The 21,274-nt window shown below is 56.3% G+C and overlaps 1 protein-coding gene across 1 annotated transcript; it reads right to left on the reverse strand.

The window, feature by feature from the left end:
- Positions 1-981: 981 nt before the first annotated feature.
- PLCD3 (phospholipase C delta 3) lies at positions 982-20,162 on the reverse strand. Its single transcript, XM_049768178.1, has 20 exons — positions 19,836-20,162; positions 19,429-19,507; positions 19,325-19,374; positions 18,662-18,948; positions 18,233-18,286; positions 11,979-12,070; positions 10,328-10,489; positions 10,005-10,225; positions 9,572-9,709; positions 8,751-8,979; positions 8,336-8,537; positions 7,862-8,006; positions 6,396-6,548; positions 4,971-5,110; positions 4,730-4,878; positions 4,007-4,123; positions 2,290-2,456; positions 2,069-2,201; positions 1,554-1,703; positions 982-1,463 (listed from the first exon to the last, which is right to left on the reverse strand). Exons 1-20 carry the CDS (start codon positions 20,160-20,162, stop codon positions 1,372-1,374), a joined length of 3,087 nt encoding a protein of 1,028 aa, XP_049624135.1. The 3' UTR covers positions 982-1,371.
- Positions 20,163-21,274: the final 1,112 nt, after the last annotated feature.

Consider the following 21,274-nt stretch of genomic DNA (forward strand, 5'->3'; position numbering starts at 1 on the left):
CCCCTCAACTGGACATGGAACCCAGGCTCTGTGGTGTATGTAGCCTGTGGACTTAGGTCCCTCTTAGTTCCAAGGCTCATGTCTCCTCAAACTACCCCACAGGACTTGCTCCTGCAGCCTTTGCTTTCCTGCCTGCACTGAGTATAGCCAAGAATGCTACGGCAACTGCTAACCCTACAGGGCCCAGTGATGCCACTGCTCACCCCTATGGGGCCCTTCCCCTTCCCTCATCCCACCCCAGCTGCAGTCCTGGCACCCTCCATGCCTACTGGCTCCAGGGCTGCTTCAGAGGTTTTAGTCACGTGAGCCTAGGGGGAGTATGGATGGACTTCGTACAGCCTTTTCCCAGCCCTGACTTCCCCTCCACCCCCCAAGAGCTGCACCAGGTCAGGCCCAGTCTTGAGCTGGCACTGATGCTGACTGACACACGATGCCAGGGCTCCTCAGGGAGCCCCTAAACAGCACCTTTGGAGCTGGTATCTGGGGGTCTCTCCAATCTCAGGTAGCCCAGGCCCTCCTCACAGGCCAGCTTTTTAGGGGAAGGAGAGCCCCCACATCTCCAAGATGGTCTATTGAGCAAACACCTGGACCCTGCTGAGTCTATAGAAGGGGTTTGAGTGTGGTCCCTTGGGTCAACATCAGGCCAACTGAGTGTCCAGTACCCCAGCAATCCAGTGTCAGGGAGGGTACAATGGTCCCACCCACCCCTTTCACCTCAGACTTTTGGGGGGCGGTTGGGGTCACACCCAGCAGCCTTTAGGGCTTCTGGCTCTAGTCAGAAATCACTCCTGGCAGGCTCAGGGCACCTGTCGGCCACATGCAAGGCAAGTGACCTACCCGCTGTGCTATCGCTCCAGCCCCTCGCCTCAGACATTTTCCTGCAACCCCAGGTATTTTTGTAAAGGATGCACAAATCAAGCCTTGACTGTTGACAAGTCAGAGATTTACTACTTTAAAACGTGTCCAGTGCCACATGGGGTGGGGGGCGAGAGGGCAGCACCCTGGCACTGCCAACGATCCTCACGTGCCTGAGTGGGGCCAGGACCAAACCACTCTTGCTCTCATGCTCGCAGACCTGCTGCTGGGTATCTCCAGGGCTGAGGAGTGCGTCCAGAGGTACTTGGGGAGAAGGGGCTCTTGGGGAGGACATTTGGGGATTGTTCATGCCTGGACAAAGAATAACTGGGAGAGGCTGGGAGCAGGAGCTGGGGGCTACGGGGGCTTCGTCCGCCCAGCCACAAGCCTGCACTTGCTGACTGCTCTCCCATATGGAGAGGCCCATAGGGGCCTGGCATGCTGGCAGAGTGGGGCTGACCCTGCCCCAGAGGCTGGGATCTCGGCACCCCCAGCTCCGCCGGAGGCAGCGGGCCATCACGAGCGCTGCTGGATGCTGATGTGGACGAAGAGTGTGGCCGGGCTCTGCGACGTCCCTTCCTTGGACAGCAGGTGGATGTGACGGTAGCCTGTGGGGGGGCGTGAGGTGTGGGTGGATCGGGCCCGCTCCTGGGGTACCTAGCCTGCAGGGAAACCCTGCACGCGCTCAGCCCACCCACCTCGCTTCAGGCTAGAGAACGGCAGCGTGAACTGGCCCACAAAATCGTTGGGGCTGGTCCGGTCGTAATCCTCCACCACGAAGCGCACCAGCGCCAGCTCGGGCGCCCGCAGCACGAACCGCAGCGTCTGTTCCCAGCGCGGATTGAAGCCTGCGGGGCGGAGAAGGGAGTCAGGGCTGGAGGCACCATTCTCCGGTTTCCATTCTCCTACCTCCGGCCGCACCGCAAACCTGTCCGCTCCTAAGGCCACGCCCCTATCGCGCCCACTCCATCACAGGCCACGCCCATATCCTTATACTCCCTTGAGTCACGCCCACTCAATCACAGGCCACGCCCACAATCTATTCTCCCGTGAGCCAACCCAAATCTGAGCCTCCCAGCAAGCCACGCCCACGTTCCGACCTCCCCTGAGGGTCACGCCCCTGTTCAGCCCCGCCTCCTTATGGCCACGCCCCGTCGGCCACGCCCCCACTGCCCGCTCCCTTCGGGCCACGCCCCCTGCGAAGCCGCCCCACCGTTGTTGAGCACGAAGTCCGTCTCCTGTTCATCGCAGTCCGCGGGCACTCCGTGGATCTCAACGCGCACCAGCGGGTCTACGATGGAACTGGGTTTCTCTTTCACCTTGGGCAGCTGCTGGGCCGTCAGCACCTGGGGTTGCAGGGGCATCTCAGGCCTGCTACCCCTCTCAGGACCGCCCCTGACCCCCTCCGTCCCCTGAGCTCGGTCCCCGGCCCACCTTTATGATGAGCGTCGTTCTGGGGGGCCCCGGGTTCTCGGGGTCAAATGTGGAGTAATGCTGCCGGAGGCGAGCGGGTTTTAGGACGTAGCCGCACTGCCCGTTGATCAGGAAGCGGCCAGCATTGAGGTCCATCTCATACCCCGGAGTCTGGAAGTTCAGGGCCACTGGTGGCAAAACGGGGTACGTTATGATTGATTCAGTGTCAGGACGCCCGCACACCAGTTTGTATTCAAATTCCGGTGCACCCAATGGAGGGGATGATGATGGAGGAGACTGACCATCACTCCTTCGTGGCCAGGCCCTGTGGTCCCCTCCCTGCTACATGCCCCTTGTGGGGTGCTCAGTGTCCCTCAGGAAACCCTCTGGGACTGAGGGCATCAGGTGCTGTGCCAGGAAGCATGGTGGCATGCGGGGGACCTGGGTGCAGATTTTAAATTCACTTAAAATAATTGGTGGCATCAGCCTGACTTCGATGAAAGAAGTGCATAGAATCCAGAATCTTTAAATACAGGAACCTGATACCAACAACAGCTAAAGTGTGAAAAGTTTCACCGGGACCACGGAGAATGACTCTGGTGGACGTCGACTGGTATGCCTGGAGCCCAGAGTTGGTCTTATGCCAATAAACGTCTGGGGTGAGGCCTTCTTGTAATCAGGCCAAGGATTTTTTTTTTTTCCGTTTTCCCCATATTTTTCTGGGGCTATGCAAACAACGGCGATTGCCACTGTCACACCTTTACTATTGTTTTTGGGGTTTTTTGTTTTTTGGTTTTTTGGTTTTTGGGTCACACCCAGCAGCACACAGGGGTTACTCCTGGCAAACTCAGGGGACCATATGGGATGCCAGGATTAGAACCAATGACCTTCTGCATGAAAGGCAAACGCCTTACCTCCATGATATCTCTCCGGCCCCTACTATTGTTTTTTTAACACTTATCCTTTAAGAAAAAAAAAAAAGTTTACTGAACTTAAAAACAAATAACTGTAGTAGAATGCCTGTCTTGAATACAGGCAGGGGATGGGAAGGGGGAAGGGGGGAATTGGGAGGGGAAAATGCTACACTGGTGAAGGGGGATGTTCTGTTTATCACTGTAACCCAACTATAATCATGTTTGTATCATGGTACTTAAATAAAAAAAAAATTGGTGGCAGGATATAAATACCAGTGAAGGTATGAGTGTTGAACTGAAATGGCCATTGATAACTTTTTGTTTTTCATGGTGATTCAATTTAAAAAAAATAATGAAAATGTTATATAATATTCATAAATAAATTCCTTCATAAAATAGGGAGAGGCTCAAAGGGCCAGGTTTCTGGAGCACCCTGGGGGAGGGCCAAGCCCCAATAACTAAAAAACAAGAAGAGAAAATAACAGACACACCATCAAGGTCAAATTCTTCCATCTGGGGCTGGAACAATAATACACAGGGTAGGGCACTTGCCATGCACATGGTCAACCCAGGTTCAAGCTCAAGAACTCCATGGTCCTCTGAACTATACCAGGAATAACCCCTGACATTTCTGGGTGTGGCACCCCCCAAGATAAAGTGAAACAAATACTCCTGCCTGTCCCCACCTCCAGTACTGACGGTGATTTAGTGATCACTTATCCACACACAGTGTGTCCCACTAAGGCCATGTGGCCCCATCACTGTCCAGTCTTCCTGTGGTCCCCCACCCCGGAGTCCCCCGAAGCTCCCGACACCCGGCTCACCCAGCTGACAGCCCGAGTTCCACATCTCCTGGGGGTTATAGTTGGCCGAGTTCAAGCGTGTTCCCAGGGGGTACACTCGAGTTAGCTGGCGGGCATTGTGTCTGACAAAACTGTTTCCTAGGAGGCAAGACAGTGCTGGAGGGGCAGGGATCCCCACAGCTTCCCACCGCTATACCCATATCCCCTCCTCCCCTGCAGTTTCTTTGTTCTTTTTTCTTTGGGGGGGAACACACTCGGTGGCACTCAGGGATTATTCCTGGTCCTATGCTCAGAAATTACTCCTGGCAAGCTTGGGGGACCATATGGGATGCCAAGGATCAAACCCGGGCAGTCTTGGGTCGGCTGCATGTAAGGCAAAACTTCATTCTTTTTTTTTTTTTTTGGTTTTTGGGTCACACCCGGCGGTGCTCAGGGGTTACTCCTGGCTATCTGCTCAGAAATAGCTCCTGGCAGGCACGGGGGACCATATGGGACACTGGGATTCGAACCAACCACCTTTGGTCCTGGATTGGCTGCTTGCAAGGCAAACACCACTGTGCTATCTCTCCGGGCCCCAAGCTTCTTCATTCTTAGCTGCACAGTGTTCGTTCACTGACCCTCCACTTCTGTGGGTCACCCGTAGCAGATGCCACTCCTGTCTGGTCTCCCCTAGGCTTTGAGCCATGCTCTCTGGGCTCCCCTGACCTCTCTTTTCTGCCCCTCCAATGCCCATTGTGCTCCTACCTGACTCTCGGGTGAACTTCCTGGCCTGGCTCTCCTTGGTGGAGCTGACCTGGCAGGGCTGGGCAGGAGCTGGGGCTGGGTTCAGGGTTTTCAGGCGGTTGGCACAGCAGTACACGACCAGGGCTGACAGCTCCGGGGAGATATGCTTGCTTTTCTGGGGGACACACTTGTCAGGACAACTGCCCCCCTTCCTGTCCCTCTGAGCCCCTGTCCAGTCCTGAGGGTTGGAGATTCAGGGGACTCACTCACCTGCTGCTTCTCTGTCTCCTGTAACTCCTCCTCCTCCACATCCTCCTCCTCATCTCCCCGGTCTGATAAAATTCGGTCATCCTCGCCCTTCGGCAGCTTCTTCCCCTTCACCAGCACCCGGCCCTTCAGCTCCTGCAGAGGCCAAAATGTGGTTCAGTCTCCTACGCATGTCCACTGGCTGGTCACTGTTTCAGCCAGCACAGGGGATGGGGCAGTGGGAGTGGGGTGTAGTTAAGGAAGCACAGGTGAGCAATGTTTCCAGTGGAAAGAAGTGAGGAACAACATATGAAGCCACCAGCTGGACCACCATGAGGTCCCTGCAAACCCAGCAAGGATTTTTCAGGGACCGAAGCACTGTCTGCAGAGCTGCAGCAGTTCCACAGCCACTTTGAGAGGGGCTAGAGATACTGTACAACTGGTAGGGAGTTTGCCTTGCATTTGGCTGATCCTGGGTTCAATTCCCAGATTTCCCCCTATAGACTCCTGAGCACTGCCAGGAATAATTCCTGAGCACAAAGCCAGGAGTGATGCCTGAGTATCACCAGGTGTGACTACAAAAACAAACAAATAAAAACATACAGGAGAGAATCAGCCCCAATCACATATTCTCTTCCATGACATGACCCAGAAGCTTGTGCTGCACACGGGCCTCTGCTGGAAACTTCTAGAAGGACCCAGAGAGCCCTGGAGACACTCCTGTGAAGCTGGGAGCCTCTGTGAAGCTGGGGGATCCTCAGTGGAGGAAAGAGCTCTGCTCTCCAGACAGCCATAAATTCTGGCACCCGTGAAAACTAGATACCAGGGATGCAACTCAGGGGTGTGGCACCTACCTCTGGGGTCCACTCCAGGCAGCACCCTCATTCCCATCACACACACACAAAGGGGCATCAGCACTCTCTGTCTCCCTGTGATGTAAACTGTGGGCAGGAGGGGGCATTTGTGCAAGTGCCTGGAAAGGGCCAGCGAGTAACAGGACAGACTATGAGGACACAGCAAGTCCCTAAGGCCCCAGGAGAGGACTGAGCTGACTGGTTCTAGGCAGACAGAGAAAACTGGGTTGAGCCAGGACTTAGAGGGGGGCTGGCAGGGCTGGGATTAGGCCATAGAAGTCTTGACTGCCAGGTGGAAGGGTGCAATGGGGCCTAGGTCGTGGCTCAAGTGGCCGAGCCCCATCTGGGTTGATGAGACCCTGGCCCCACCTGAGGGGCAGGATCCCTGTCCTCAAGCACAACTATGTGTGACCCTGGAGGCCTACAGTGCCCCACACTACCTAAAACAAGAGTGGCAGGACCAGGGTTGGCAGCTGTAGTGTGCATGGAAGGAAAGGGGAGGTGTGGGTCTGAGTTGGGGAGCATTAGGGTACGATGATGGCCTAGTTCAACCCTTGGTCACCCAGGCTGGGGACTAGGGGCATTACCTCCGGGGATGGCAGCTCCTCCGGGTTCTTAGAGTCCAGCGGCTGGGACACCAGCATGTCCCCCAAGATGGTGCGGAGATGGTGGGCCATAGTGGCCTGTTGCTCCACCCCACAGTGGTTCTCCAGGGACAGGATGACAGGGTAGGGGGATCGCTGTTGGGGAGGGATAGTCAGTCAGACCCCTGCCCCCTAAAACCCACCATACCAGGTCACCCCTCAGGGTGGGTAAAACAGGCTGAGGGACAGCACACCCCACAGGGAGGAAGGAGCATGAGATCTGGACCCAGTGAACCCAATGCTGAACTCATTTTGTTTTTGATTCTGTTTTTGTTTTTTTGTTGTTGTTTGTTTTGTTTTTGGGTCACACTCAGCAGCATTCAGGGGTTACTCCTGCCTCTACGCTCAGAAATTGCTCCTGGCAGGCTCGGGGGATGCCAGGATTCGAACCATTGTCCCTTTGCATGCAAGGCAAATGTCTTACCTGCATGCTATCTCTCTGGCCCCTAATTTTGTTTTTGTTTGGGGTCACACCCAGCAGTGCTCAGGGCTCTGATCTCAGGGATCACTCCCGGTGGAGCTCAGGAGACCATATGTGGTACCAGGGACTGAACCCAGATTGGCCATGTGCAAGGCAAGTGCCCTACCCACTGTACTACCTCCCTGATCCCTGGTTTTCTTCTTAATGCTCCAAATCCTTCACTTGTAGTTTGTCGGAATCACAGTACTCTAGACAACACACAGAGCTGCTTTTACCACTTTACCCTCTGTGTGTCAGGATTAAAACATCCTTCCTGACTTCTCTCTGGAAACTAGCTTTAACCCTTTCTTTTTGTTTTTAAAGAGGGTGGGTCACACCTAGCAATGCTCAGGGGTTACTTCTGAATTTGTCCTCAGAAATTACTCCTGGGCGCTCGAGAGATAGCATGGAGGTAGTGTGTTTGCTTTGCATGCAGAAGGGCGGTGGTTCAAATCCCGGAATTCCACATGATCTCTGGAGCCTGCCAGGAGCGATTTCTGAGTGTAGAGCCAGCAGTAACCCCTGAGCACTGCCGGCTGTGACCCAAAAACAAAACAAAAAAAAGAATATAGTGGGTAGAGCATGGGTCTTGCAAGTGGCCAACCCGGGTTTGATCCCTGGCATCCTATATAGTCCCCTGAAACTGTCAGGAGTAATTATTTCCTTTTTGGTTTTTGGGTCACACCCAGTGGCGCTCAGGAGTTATTGCTGGTCCTGGCAGGCTCGAGAGACCATGTGGGATGCCGGGATTTGAACCACTGCCCTTCTGCATGGAAGGCAAACGCCCTACCTCCAGCTATCTCTTCAGCCCCCTACCGCCTATATTCTTTCCGGCCTACAGGCCCTTTCCTGGCCCTCAGTTTCCCAGCACCACTGGGTCAGGCGCAAGATGCACCACGAACTGAATGGGGCTGGGAGCATGGAGGCAGAAAGGAGGCTTAGGACTCACCTTGAAGGCGTGGTCGCGCACGGCCTGGACCACGTCCCGGAAGAGGATCTTGGAGGTGAGCGTGTAGCCGTGGTAGATGATGGGTTCCCCTCCCGGCCCCTCCCAGCAGTCCAGCTCCACACAGCGGCACCCCTGGGCAAAGGCCCTGCAGATAGACACAGGGACGAAGAGTTGGGTTTGGGGCCAGGAAGATACACAGAACAGGGCAAGGGGGCAACAGAGCCAGGTCAGCAGCGGGACTGCCCCATGGTGGTGAGAACCATATTCCCCCAAATGGGGCACCCAGGATGTGATAGCATAGCAGGTAGGGCATTTGCCTTGCATGCAGCCAACCCGGGTTCAATCCCCTGCATCCCATACAGTCCCCTGAGCCTGTCAGGAATAATTTCTGAGCGCAGAGCCAGGAGTAACCTCTCAGGGCCGCCGGTGTGGCCCCAAAACAAAAACAAATGGGGTTCCCAGGCCCACGGGTACCTAATGTAGGCCTCGGTGCTGCTGGCTCCCTCGACCTGATTGTCGGTCAGGTAGGTATTATGGGAGGTGGAAATGAAATACTGGGCCAGGGGTTGCTTCATGTCCTGGAACACCTGTCTATGAGCAGAGTCCAGGACAGCCCCCTCAGGAGACAGCAGGTACATCATGAAGCCATCCAGGGTCATCAGCTCATTCTGCTTGGCTGCAGGGCAAGGTGGAAGGGAGCAACAGGTCATGCGGGGATCCACATGTCCAGCCCCATAGGCCCCCAGTGCTCACTGAGCTGAGAAGCCACAAGGACCCGGGAATGACTGGACTGAGTGATGGAGTCCATCTGCTCTCTGACCCAAGGAGGGAGGCCCAGCCCAGCAGGTGAGGGGCTGCATGAACCCCAACTTGGTCGCCAGGCCCCCACCTGTTTCATTGAGTTCATAGGTCTGAATGAGGCGCTCAGCGTAGTGCAGTGTTGGGCTTTCTTCTCCTTGGTCCTCCAGAAACTCCTGCAGCTCGGAGGTGCTGAGCACTCGGTCCTCTCCAGAGTAGCGGTGGAAAATGGCCTCCAGCTCGGGTCGCTTCAGCAGCCGCCGCAGGAACTCCTGGATCTCAGCGCCTTCCAGACGCTCGTCGTTGGAGCGGTCACAGTCCTGGAGGTCAGGGAACAGTTTTTTGGTGAAGGGAGCCTACAGTGGTGCTCCCCTCCTGGGCAGCACTGGGGGGGAGGGGGGCTCACACAGCTGGGCGGGCAGGATAGTGAACAGAGAGAGGGCTGTGGGCTGTACCAGGCCCCCTGGACACCACCAACCCACCCAGAATTCACTGCCTGGAAACAACACATGGGGTCCCAGGGGCAGGACACAGCCTCTGTGCCTTACTCCCCACATACATCAGCCTCCTGCACCCATGGGGACCCCCTTAGTAACAACATCCGTGTCAAACCACAGAGAGCTGATGGCCTGGTGCTACATTAGCTGGTCCCCTCTAGGGATACAGCATGGAGGGCCAGGATCTGCCATCTAGCACCTGCCAGTGTTCCCACATCTTGGGTAGCTTTAGGGGACAGACACGGCCAGGGCCCAATGTACCATGCAAGGTCACATGTCACCAAGGCGCCCCGTGGCTCCAAGAACCAGGAAAACAAGAACATGGCGCACAGTTGGCAGGGAGGGAAAGGAAGTCACTGGGTCGGGTGCCCCCAAGTGTCCCCGGGGACACAGGACAGGGAGGGGCGCTACATACCTTGAAAAGGCGGTAGGCGTACGTGTCGTCCATGTCCAAGTTGACCATCTGCAGCAGGCTCTTGATCTCCTTGAAGCTCATTTTGCTGTCCCGGTCGGAATCCGCGCGGTGCAGGTAGGAGTTGATCCAGGTGTGGGTGTCAGGAAATACAACAGGTAGGACACTCCCCACCTGGCAGCCTCCACCCCTCCACCCCAAGCATCTGCTTTTTTTTAGTGGGGGTTCACACCGGGTGGCTTTCAGGGGTTACTTCTGGCTCTGCGCTCAGAAATCACACCTGGTAGGCTCGGTGGACCCTAGGGGATGTTGGGATTCCAACCACCGACTTTCCTGAGTTGGCTGTGTGCAAGGCAAACACCCTACCACTGTGCTATTGCTCCAGCCTCACCCCAGGCATCACCTCCCCACTGCCTCCTCCAGGATATTGGTCGAGAAACTCGCGCTGGTTCATGGCATCAAGGCGCGCGCGAAGCCTGTCCAAACCTCGCACCCAGTGCTTCGCCTCCTCGGCCGTGGATGCCACCAGGTCCAGGTTCTTGCGTTTGCCGCGAAAGGCGATGGTGAAGCAGCGCGCGGGGTCGAAGGCTCTCCCGAAGCTCTGCAGGCCCTCGGACTGGTGACCCTCGCGGACCGCCTCGATGTGCTGCACCAAGACTGAGGAGGGTGAGCAAGGTTCGTTAGGGTCAGGGCGGCCGGGCAAGCTGCTGTGACCCCTGATCCTGCGGTCCCCCCCTTTTCCCCAGGGCCCTTGCTCACAGATGTGCTTCGTACGCGCGCGAGGGATGCACCGCTGGAACCACACACTCATGCAGTCGTCCTGTAGCCGGTACAGCCGCTCCTGCTGCCACTTCAGCGAGCGGATCTTCAGGAACCGGGAACCTCGCAGCATGGCGCGCACGTCTTCATCCTCGGTCAGGCCTACAGATGGAGGTTGGCCCGTGTCTGTCCAGCCTGGTGATTCCCAGGGCCACACGCATCTCGAGTCCTCCCCAGAGGCGTGCGGAAAACAAGGCAGCTGCAGAGCAAGGCTCTGGCACAGTCACCCACAAGCAGGCACTGGTGGGGAACCTTGGCCTCTGTGGCTGATCCCTGCTTTCCTGGCTAACCATCCTAACCCTAGTGCTCACGGCTACTTTCCCAGAAACAATGGGACTTGCAGAGGCCGCCCTGATCAGCAGCCCAAGGCTTGTATGCACGGTGGTGCAGGGGAAACATGGCCCCAGGACCTGGTCACTGTCATCCCTCAGTTCTCAGAACCCTAATGAATGCTCTAAAGCACCTTGCATGCTGGACATCTTTGCTAGAGGCTGTGCTGCAACCCCTGACTCTCTCTGCTCTCTATCTACCTCAGGCACCCACTAAGCCCTTTGCAGCCTGCTCAGGCACCCACTAAGCCCTTTGCAGCCTGCAAATCCTGTCTGCCTCCCTGCAAATCTGGGTAAATCCAGGTACCTCTGGAGTTTCGAATTGAGATTAGGGACTCCACCTAGAAGAGGATGTATCTGAGCAGCTGTCAGAACCAAGTCCTGTCCTTAAAGGGGGGGGGGGCAGGTCATAACGGGGCCAGAAGTGATTAGGGCATTTGCCTTGCATATGGCTGACCAGGTTCAATCCCCAGCAACCCATATAATACCCTGACCACCACAACCAGTGATCCCTGAATGCAGGGCCAGGAGTGTACTCCACCCTGGATTTAGGTGTACCTACCTGAGACCCTCCCATTCTGGGGAGTGGTCTTGAAAGGTTATATAAGGCCTTTGACCCAGGGGATTAGCACCCGCGCCTTTTGGTCTTTGGCCAGCATGGAGGTCAAAGGGAAGATGGCTGAAAGGAGTTAAGATGCAGGGCTAGCTAAGAATAGCAAATGCTTAAAAGGTTATGATATTAGCCACACATGTGGTGGATAGGGCATGAATAAAGTTGATGCTTCCTGATGCCTGTCTCTGGATGAGTCTGATTCCGCCGTTCACCTAAACCTGGGACCTGCCAGCTGAATGGGGATTGCGGAGCCACATGGCCTGGGATGGCAGAGAAAAATCCATCCATCCCTCTCCATCCAGATCCATCTTTAATTATTTAATGCAACACAGGAGTAGGTCCTGAGCGCCATTGGGTATGACCCAACAAAAAAATTTGCATTGTTGTTTGGGGCCACACTAATGGTGCTTCAGGAGCCGTGCATGCCAGGGTGGGACCTGAGCCTCTTTTGGAGCTCTGTCTGGTCCTGATTTGGTCTCAGAGGGGCAGCCTACCTTCCCTGGCCACCAGAAGCCCCAGGCCCATAGCCCAAGATCATATCTGGTCCCTCCCCAGTCCCACTGGGGCCCTGGGCCATCCTGCAGCCAGTGCCAACTCAGAGGGGCAGGACCTGCTCGGTCTTGTCCCCTCCGTCCTTCCTGTTCCTGACCTCGGGGTGCAGCATCACTGGCTAGGCAGGTCAAGATGCCCGGAGGAGGAGGTTGCCACACTTTGTCCTGCAGGTGCTGGGTGACAAACACCCTGAGGCAGCATTCCGGGTTCAAGGGTGGTGCTCTGGCCATTCCAGGCCCTAGGCAGGGAGGGGAATGGACCCCACCTCACTTGACACAGAGCTGAAACCTGAAGGGCCAACTCACAACTTCCTAGAGTCCTCACCCCAAAAAATGGGTGTGCTGAGGGCTGGACAGTGGTTGCCACTACTGAACACACCCTTAGCTCCCGGAAGAGAGAACCCAGGTCCCGGGAACCACTGAACTCTGCAGCTGGACCCACCTCCCCTGAGCCAGCCAGTCCTGGGTGCCCAGCCCTTGTGGAGTAGAGAAGAGGGGGGCTGATGAATGACTAAGGCCGGAAATGGAGGTGAGTCATTGGGCCTGCTTTGTCCTGAGTTTTCTGCAAACAGGACGTGGAGATAGGCAGCCTGAATTCCTAACTTGCCCTCTTGGGTTGGGTCGGGTCGGTTCCCACGGTGAGGGTGAGGGACCCCCTCTCTCAATTTTGTGTCATCCCCTTAGCTCCCCACCGAACTTCCAGAACTGCCCACTCAACTGGCATTAACTCCCATTAACCCCATGCAGCACCCCCAAAACCATAACCCAGAAGAAATCCAGACAGAATGAGTTTGCAGGGCCAGGCAGTGCTGCACTCCAAGATGGTGAACTTCTTAACCCTGGGGAGACTGGACCCACAGAGAGTGGACAACAAGAGTGCCCAGACTGGGCAGTACTATGGAAGGCATCTGGCTCTGAGCCCAGCCACCCACAAATCCCACAGTTCTGTCAGGCCACAATACGAGGATGCTTCCTGCCTGCTCACAGCAGGTGAATACTGCAGTTCTGGAACTTCCTTAGCCCTGATCTCTCTATCTTAGTATCACTGCCTGAGAGCCAGCAGAACCAGGCAAGCCGGTGGAAGAACCCGGTAGCCAGTCACCTTGACTCAGCAGGTGGGAACCATCATGAAATCAGAGAGTCAATATGAGAACAAGTGACAGCGCCCATCGAGTTAATAACACCAAGTTAATGTGGCCTCCAGAGAGAAGAAGAGGAGCCAGACGTGTAAGGATCTCGGGTGGAGTCCCTGGATGCCACACTTGAACAAACCTGCCAGCTCCCCAAATGGCTAGGCCCATCGGATTCCTTCCTCCTGCGTTTTCACAGGAGAAAAATTCAGACCAGATAAGAGATTCTGGAGGGAGAGGGGTGGGAGGAATGGAAAATGACAGCTTTCTACCACTAACCAGCACTTAAATATGGGTCAACTGGGGCTCAGAGGGCCTGCTTTGAAAGCACAAGTTCAAAAATCCCAGGAGTTCTACAAGTGCCAAGTACAATCCTGGCTTCTCTGCTGTTTGCCTGGAAGCTTCCACCGTCCTCTTGCTGAAAGCAGTTCCTGGCTCCGCCACCGCATAATTGTTATGCCACAATTAAAAATAACACAGATGGATGGGCTGGGTGGAATGTGAATTCATTCAGAGCTGGTTGGGGCCAGCAGGTCCTTAAGTAGTGGAATGGGAATGTATGCAGAGTTCAAGAGGGGGGGGGGAACCTAACCTCAAAGACTGTGGCTAGAATGAACTATAGCACCTGGATGTTTTATGTATCAGGCTTGGCCAGCGGTGGCCACAAAAGAGGAAACTGAGGCAGTGTCCCCAAGAGGACGGGGAGATTCAGATGGCCCCTGATCTCTCATCCTTCACCCTTACCCGCTGCATGCCCCTCTGCAGACCTCTGCAAGGCTCCCCAGGACTGCAGGCCTCCTGGCACTCAGTGTATTGTCAGCTGGGCTCAGACATGCTACCAGTCTTATCTCAGCCCCCAGAGTGACTCGGGGGAGAGGGGCAAACCCAGGCCTGCGCCTGTTCAGTCTCTTGCACACGTCTCTCAGAGAATCCACCTTCCGGTGAAATCTGGAAGGGGCTGAGGGCAGGACAAGTTCAAAGCTATATCCTCTCTTCTCAGAGCCAAGCCCCAAAAAAGAACAAGCCACCCAGGCAGGGGCAGAGGTCCGGGCTGTGCAGGGGGAGCAGAAACCAGAGCAGGGGTGCCTCTCTGGGGCGTGGGGTGCCCTGTGGGCACTGGGCAGGGATTGAGGGATAAGGTGCAAGAGACAGTTGGGCGTGGGAGGGCGGCATGTATGTGAGTGTGTGCGTGAGTGTGTGTGTGTTGCTGGGCCAGGGGCTCCTGCAGGAATGTGAGATGCACAGGCGCAGGGACAGACAACTTTGTGCCAAAGGGGGTGGGGAGGAGGAAGCTACTGTGCTCCACGAGGCTCCAGGAGGGACCTGCTTCTGGGAGGGGGGCATACACCTGATTACCGGATCTGTCCAGCATGCAGCCCCCCTGTGCTTCTGTGCTTTAACACTACTGGTCCCCGCTGTTGGTCACACCTGGGCCCAGAGCCCAGAGAACTCAGTGCCAGCCCATGGCATTCCTGGTAGGATGAACAAAGCCCGGCAAGATGGGGCTGCAGGGGTGGGGCATACTCCCCCCAGTAAGAAGCCTATTTGGGGGCAGATATCGTGGACGGAGCCCCCAGAGCCCAAAGAGGAAGTTGAGGGGGCCTCAGCCTGCCTTGTCCTTGTTATCCTGCCCATGGGATCTGCAGGGACTGGGGGAGTCCCCACCCCCAATCTAGACACCCACCAGGACCCTCTGAAGAAGGCTCAGTGGCCTCCCTCAGTGGTATGTGACTAGGAGTGGCAGGAAAGGGGGCAATGGTCACCCAGTGGGGTGAGAGGAGTAGGGGAAGGATTACTCTTTGGGGTGCAGGCATGGGGGGTTCTGGGATAGGTGAGATAACTGTGGAGAAAATGCGGAGGCACAGTGGTGCTTGAACTTCAAACAACCCAAACTAGCTCTTTTGCATGCGGTTCCCACATTATTTGTGGTTTTCCTGAATTCACGCTGAACCCACATCTTTGATTTTATCCTGGGAGGCTCTGGGCTCAGCCTGGAGAGCTGGCAGGGCTGGTGTTGAGAAGGGGCTCTGCCAGGTATAAATATAGCCCCTCCATGCACTGATACCTGGACTGGTGGCTCAGTTTCCTTATCATTTGTAGGATAGACATAGGAGGGGCTGGAGCAATAACATGGCAGGTAGGGCGATTGACTTGCATGTGGCTGACTTGGGTTCAATCCCCTGCATCCTGTGTGGTCCCCCGAGTATGCCAGGAGGTGTAGCTTAGTAGAGTCAGGAATACTATCAGGTGCAGTGTCAACCCCCTCTGAAAAAAAAGCTAAGAGCAGGAGAAGGGGAGTTTGTATATTTTCAAAGATACTGATCGGGCCTGCTGTGGCCACTTACATCACAGCCCTTGCTGGGAACAGGACTGGCTGCCTCTGAGCCTGTAGCCCAGTGGGAGCTCTCTTCAAGATGGTATCTGGGAACACCTCCTTCCTGAAAGCCAGGATAAAGTGTGGACTGGGATGGTGAGTTTTGTCTGTGGCTTCCAGGATCAATTTCTCCCCACCTCATTGCCTGGCCTCCTTGGGGTTATTCCTGCTTTGTGCTCAGAAATCGCTCCTGGCTTGGGGGACCATATGGCATTCCAGGAATTGAACTCGGTCCGTCATGGGTCAGCCACGTGCAAAGCAAACGCCCTACCACTGTGCTACCACTCCGGTCCCTCATTATGGCCTTAAGTCCTTTTTTCCCCCTCAGCCTGTGATCTCAAGCCCTGTGACTCTGAGCTGCCATGAAATCTTCCCTCTGAGACCATGGGGTTGTAGCTGGAGGACCCAGAAGACTGGCAGCAAGGGGCTGCTCAGATGTGGCAACACGGGAGACGCTGGGCCTGGACTACAGTATGGCCAGGAAGGGGTTATGCCCTCTCATGACAGGTAGGAGCACAGCAGTCTAAATGGCACCTGACACCCACATACCTGGCGACATTGTCACAGGAATGGGACAGGTGCCCACAGCTCCCGTGCTGCCTGACTCAGTGCCAGGTGCTCTGGCTCCATCTAAGGAAGGAGGAGCTGTCACTGTCTCAGGCTACTAGGCTGTGTCTGGAGGGCATGGGGCAGAGCTAGTCTGCACCCTAATACATGATGGCATGGCAATAGATAGGGCTGTGAGGGGCTCAGCCCCAGCCTTCCACATTCCTAAATCTGGGGGCTAGAACTGGCTCTAAGCTGCCTGGGCTGGTACCCAATGTCTTTGCATCCCCACATCCCTGAGATGCCATCCTGTCTCACATGAAACACCTCAGAGACATGGTCAGGCTCTGCTGCCAGCACTTCTGGATTCTACCAGGCCAACCCCCACCCCAGCCGGAGTGCAGCCATCTTGGCCCAGAGAACTGACTCTGGGGAGTCTCGAGTGGTTCCAAAGTCATTGGCCCCACTTGGAGCCCCCTTTTTTCTTCATTCTAGCTTTCTGGTTCAGGGGTGCAGCCAGAACCCCTCCTTTGCATAATTGGGGTCTTTGTATCAGTGCTGGCCTCCAGTCCGATGCTTCAGCTGTCTCGGCCTGAACTGTGTCTGTCTTGTGGCTGAACCCCTAGATTCCTTCTGAGAGTCTCCAGAAGAGTGTGAGTGTTTATCGAATGCTGGTGTGGCGCTGGAAGCTAGGCCAGAGGGCATCTCTATGTCATGAGAGTGCCAGAGCACGGCCAGGCCATGAGGTAGAGGTGGCTCAAAGGGCAGGGTGTAAGGTATGCATGCGGGGCCCAGCAGACCCTGAGCATGGCTGAGAGTGACCCCCAAGATGCCTATGCCTCACAGCATAGATGGAGATGACCCTAAAAACCAAAGCAACCCTATGTTGGGGCCAAAGGAATAGTACAACGGGTAGAGTGCACTCCTTGCCCACAGCTGACCCATGTTCAGTCCCCAGCATCCCATATGGTTCCCCAAACCCACTAGGATGATTCCTGAACTCAGAGCCGGGAATAATCACTGAGTACCGCCAGGTATGGCCCCCAAATAAACAAAAAACAACCCAATGGGTTGGGCCAGATTGTTCAGGAGTCAAGGTTGTTGTAGTTCACCCCTGTTAGGTCCCCAATTCTTTTTTGTTTTGGTTTGGTTTGGTTTTGGATCACACCTGATGGCACTCAGGGGTTCCTTCTGGCTCTGTGCTCAGAAATCGCTCCTGGCAGGCATGGAGACCATATGGGATGCCAGGATTAGAACCACTGTCCATCCTGGATTAGCTGTGTGCAAGACAAATGCCCTACCGCTGTGCTATCTCTCTGGCCAACCCAATTCTTTCCTCTGGGGGAGGTGTTGGGACTATACCTGACAGCATTCAGGGGTTACCCCTGGCTCTGTGCTCAAAAATCACTCCTGGCAGGCTCGGGTGACTTTATAATCTCATGGGATTTTATGCTGGGATCGAACCCGGGTCTGACCTGGGTTGGCTGCGTGCAAGGCAAATGCCCTACCGCTGCGCTATCACTCGGGCGGTCCCCCATTCTTGACCACCAGCCGAGGGTCACTCCTGTGCAGTTGGGCGTAGACCGAGGTCAGGGTGTGGCTCTAAAAACCAAAACCAAACAAAACAACCCAACACAAAGGCAGGCTGACAGAGAGAGAGAGGAACAGAACAAAAATTAGGTGGTTTGGGGCTGGAGCAATAGCACAGCAGGGAGGGCATTTGCCTTGAACGCGATTGACCCAGGTTTGATCTCTGGCATCTCACAGGGTTCCCTAAGCATCTGAGCACAAAGCCGGAGTAACCCCCTAAACATTGTCAGGTATGACCCCCCCAAAAGGTGAGGTTTGAGGGGGGAAATGGCAAAGGGAAGGCAAGACTAGACATCAGGATCCTTAAATTATCCTGGGTTGAGGGGGAAATGGCAAAGGGAAGGCAAAACTGGTCATCAGGACTCCTAAATTATCTTGAATTATTGGGGTCCTCTGGGTAACCGTGCTTCCTTTTCCAGGGTGCTGCTGCTTCTGCAGCCCTTCTGCAGCCTAGTGCACCCTGACTCTGAGGCGCTGGCTGACTGCAGGGGTCCCCAGTAAAACACCCACTTCTTCAGCTGCTTCCTTCTCCCTGGGAGGGCTCTACCGCTAGCTCTCAGGAAGATGTGGGCTCAGGAAGATGTTCCCAAAAGGAACTACCTGGTGCCTACCCCGCTCTGGAGGGCAGAGTAAACCACGGTCCAGTCCTTGCCCCAGGCCCCAAATCTAAGGCCGAACTCCATCTTCCTAACCCAGTCTTGTCCCCCCTGACCAGTGCTGCAGTGCCTGGAGCCTGAGCTGGGACGGGGGGCGTGGGGGCGACAGGCTAGAAGGGTGCATGGTAGACCAGCCCCATCAAGGCCACCAGCAACCCAGGGCCATGTGGGCACCGCAGGTCCTAAGAGCACAGAAACAGGTGAGGGTCCCCACGGCTGTCTCCACTCACTCACTCCAGTGGGGCAGGAACCCTGGTTTTTGCCCCACAACCTGCCAGACAAAAAAAAACCCTGTCCCTGTCCCCAGACCCCCACACCTGTCAACACAACCTCGTTCCAGTCCGCTCAAGCCCACTTCTGTCCCCGCAGACCCCCGACAACACTGTCCCCCACCACCCTGTGTCTGTCCCCCCCTTTGTCCCCCTGTCTGTCCCTGCCGGGGCGGGTCTCTGATCCCGCAGCCCCGAGCCCCCCTGGCAACTCACCCAGCTTCTTGAGCAGCGCGCAGCCCGGGGCCTCCGGGGGGCCGCCTTCCGAGGGTGCGGATGGGAGCGAGGGGAGGCTCCGCGTCCTCCCGCCGCAAGCACAGCATGATCGGGCCGGGATCGGGGGCCGGGCCGGGGCCGGGGGGCCGGGCTGTGCGCGGGGACCGGCCCGGGTGCCGCTCGGCCCGGCCCCCGGCTTGGACGCGCGGCCCGGGGCCAGCAAACTTAGCGGCGCGGGCGGGAGTCTGGGAGGAGACGCCGGGCTCCGCGGAGGAGTGGACCCGGCCCTAAAGGAGGACCGGGCCGGAGGGGCGGGCCCAGCGCGGCGGGGGTGGTGCCAGGAGGCCGCGGGGGCGGGGCAAACCCCTAGAGCCGATGCCAGGGGCCCCCGTCCCCACCCCCCAGACCCAGGTCGCCGACTCCCCTTCTGTCCGATCGCTCCTCGGACCCTGACCCCGTCGCTGATCAGAGCCCTAAATCTGGGGGCCCCCCCGCAGGCAACCATCTCCTGGCTGGGGGACCGACTCCGGGAGCACCCCAAATCCCTCCTCTCTGTCCCCTGCATCGTCCAGCTGTGCCAAGCGGGCCTGGGGGTTCTTCTGCACCGCGCCTCATCCAGGCTTGGGTCCTGGGGAAAGGCCCCCCCCCAGAAAACCCTCCCACCCTGAAATCAGGGGTGCGGGGTGGTGGTGGTGGTGGGGTGGTGACAGAACCTGGGGATTAGGGGGGGGGCTGGGAAGGCCCGGACTGTGACGTCACGGGCTCACCCACCAGGCAGGCGCCCCTCCCCACCGCTCCCCCTCCAGCGGGCAGAGCCCGGGGGCTGAAGACAGCAGCTCCACCGTGCTGAGCAAGAATAGGGTGACTGCATGGGCATCCCTACCCCCTGGGGCCCCGTCCAGAGTGACCCCCAGAGCCCAGAGACAAGGGGGTCCAGGTCTAAGATGGTCAGAACCGGGGTTCTGGGTTTGGGAGACTTGGGTTTTGCACCAGTTCAGTCCTTCCTTGCATGGGATGGTCCAGCTCGGTCATTTGCTAAAACGACGTTGTGTGTGTGTGGTGTGTGTGTGTGTGTGTGTGTGTCCGGTCATTTGCTAAAACGACGTGTGTGTGTGTGTGTGTGTGTGTGTGTGTGTGTGTGCCCCGACGGGCAGGCGACCTAGGGGCTCGAAACCCTTGGGACCTCGGGCGGTGGGAGTTGGGTTAGCAGCGCCACTAGTGGCCTCCGGCTGGTAGGTGGGATCGCGTAGGAACCGAGACCTGTCACCGCCCGCTCCTCCCGGACGTCCCCCACCCGCGGGGGCGCAGATAACCTTGACCCTGAGATTGCGCGCGCGGGCTTGGGCCGCCGACGTCCAGAGCGTTTTTTTAGTTTTCCAATGTCCACGTCTTCTCCCCTGTCTCCCGTTATCTTTCTCACCGGAACGATCTTCCTCAATTCTTCGCTGACATTTTTGAACAACAGGCACCACGCCCGCTGTTGCTGGGGGAGGGGGTGCATGGAGGATGGAGAAGGATGGAGCTCAGGCCTCGCTCTGACCACTTGTGCTCCCTACCCCGCCGCCCTCCGTCCCCATTAAATTCGGCTGCCACGCTCAGCGCCTCTTCCTGAACCCCTGACCCAGGAGCCAGTGCCCAGGGTCTGTCTGTCTTTTCTTTCTTTCTTTCTTTTTTCTTTCATTCATTTTTTTCTTTCTTTCTTTCTTTTTCTCTCTTTCGTTCTTTCTTTTTCTTTCTTGTTTTTTCTTTGTAATTTTCTTTCTTTCTTTCCTTCTTTCTTTCTTTCCCTCTTTTGTATCTTACTTTTCTTTCATTCTATATTCTTTCTTTCTTTCTTTCTTCCCTTTTTTTTTTTTTTTTGTGGTTTTTGGGTCACACCCCGGCAGTGCTCAGGGTTATTCCTGGCTTCACACTCAGAAATTGCTCCTGGCAGGCACGGGGGACCATATGGGACGCCGGGATTCGAACTGATGACCTCCTGCATGAAAGGCAAACACCTTACCTCCATGCTATCTCTCCGGCCCCTCTTCTTTCTTTCTTCCATTCTTCTTTCTTTCCTTCTTTTTCTCTTTCTTTTTTTTGGGGGGGGGGGTTGGTTTGGGCCACACCCTGGCGGTTACTCCTGGCTCTGCGCTCAGAAATCACTCCTGGCTAGGCTCGAGAGGACCATATGGGTGGCGGGAACCCGAACCTCGGGTCCGTCCCTAGGTCAGCTGATTGCAAGGCAAACGCCCCATCTCTCCGGCCCCCAGGGCTTACTTCTGACTCTGAGCACAGGGGTCACTACAGTCAGTGCTCGCGGTGCGTGCGATGTCGGGAATCGAACCCGGGTAGACCCCCTTGCAAGGCAATCACCTTAACATCCATCCTCCTATTTCTTGAGAAAATGGCTCAAGAGGCTAGAGGCCAAACTCCGGCACAGCTTTGTTCACTCCCCCAGAAAATTCGTAACAACCCCCTACCACCACCAAGTCACACGAAACCCCCCAATTAAAAAATAAATAAATAGGGGCCGGAGAGATAGCATGGAGGTAAGGTGTTTGCCTTGCATGCAGAAGGTCGGTGGTTTGAATCCCGGCATCCCATATGGTCCCCCGAGTCTGCCAGGAGCGA

This window comes from Suncus etruscus, chromosome 1, assembly GCF_024139225.1.
Source record: "Suncus etruscus isolate mSunEtr1 chromosome 1, mSunEtr1.pri.cur, whole genome shotgun sequence".
Classification (NCBI taxonomy): Eukaryota; Metazoa; Chordata; class Mammalia; order Eulipotyphla; family Soricidae; genus Suncus; species Suncus etruscus.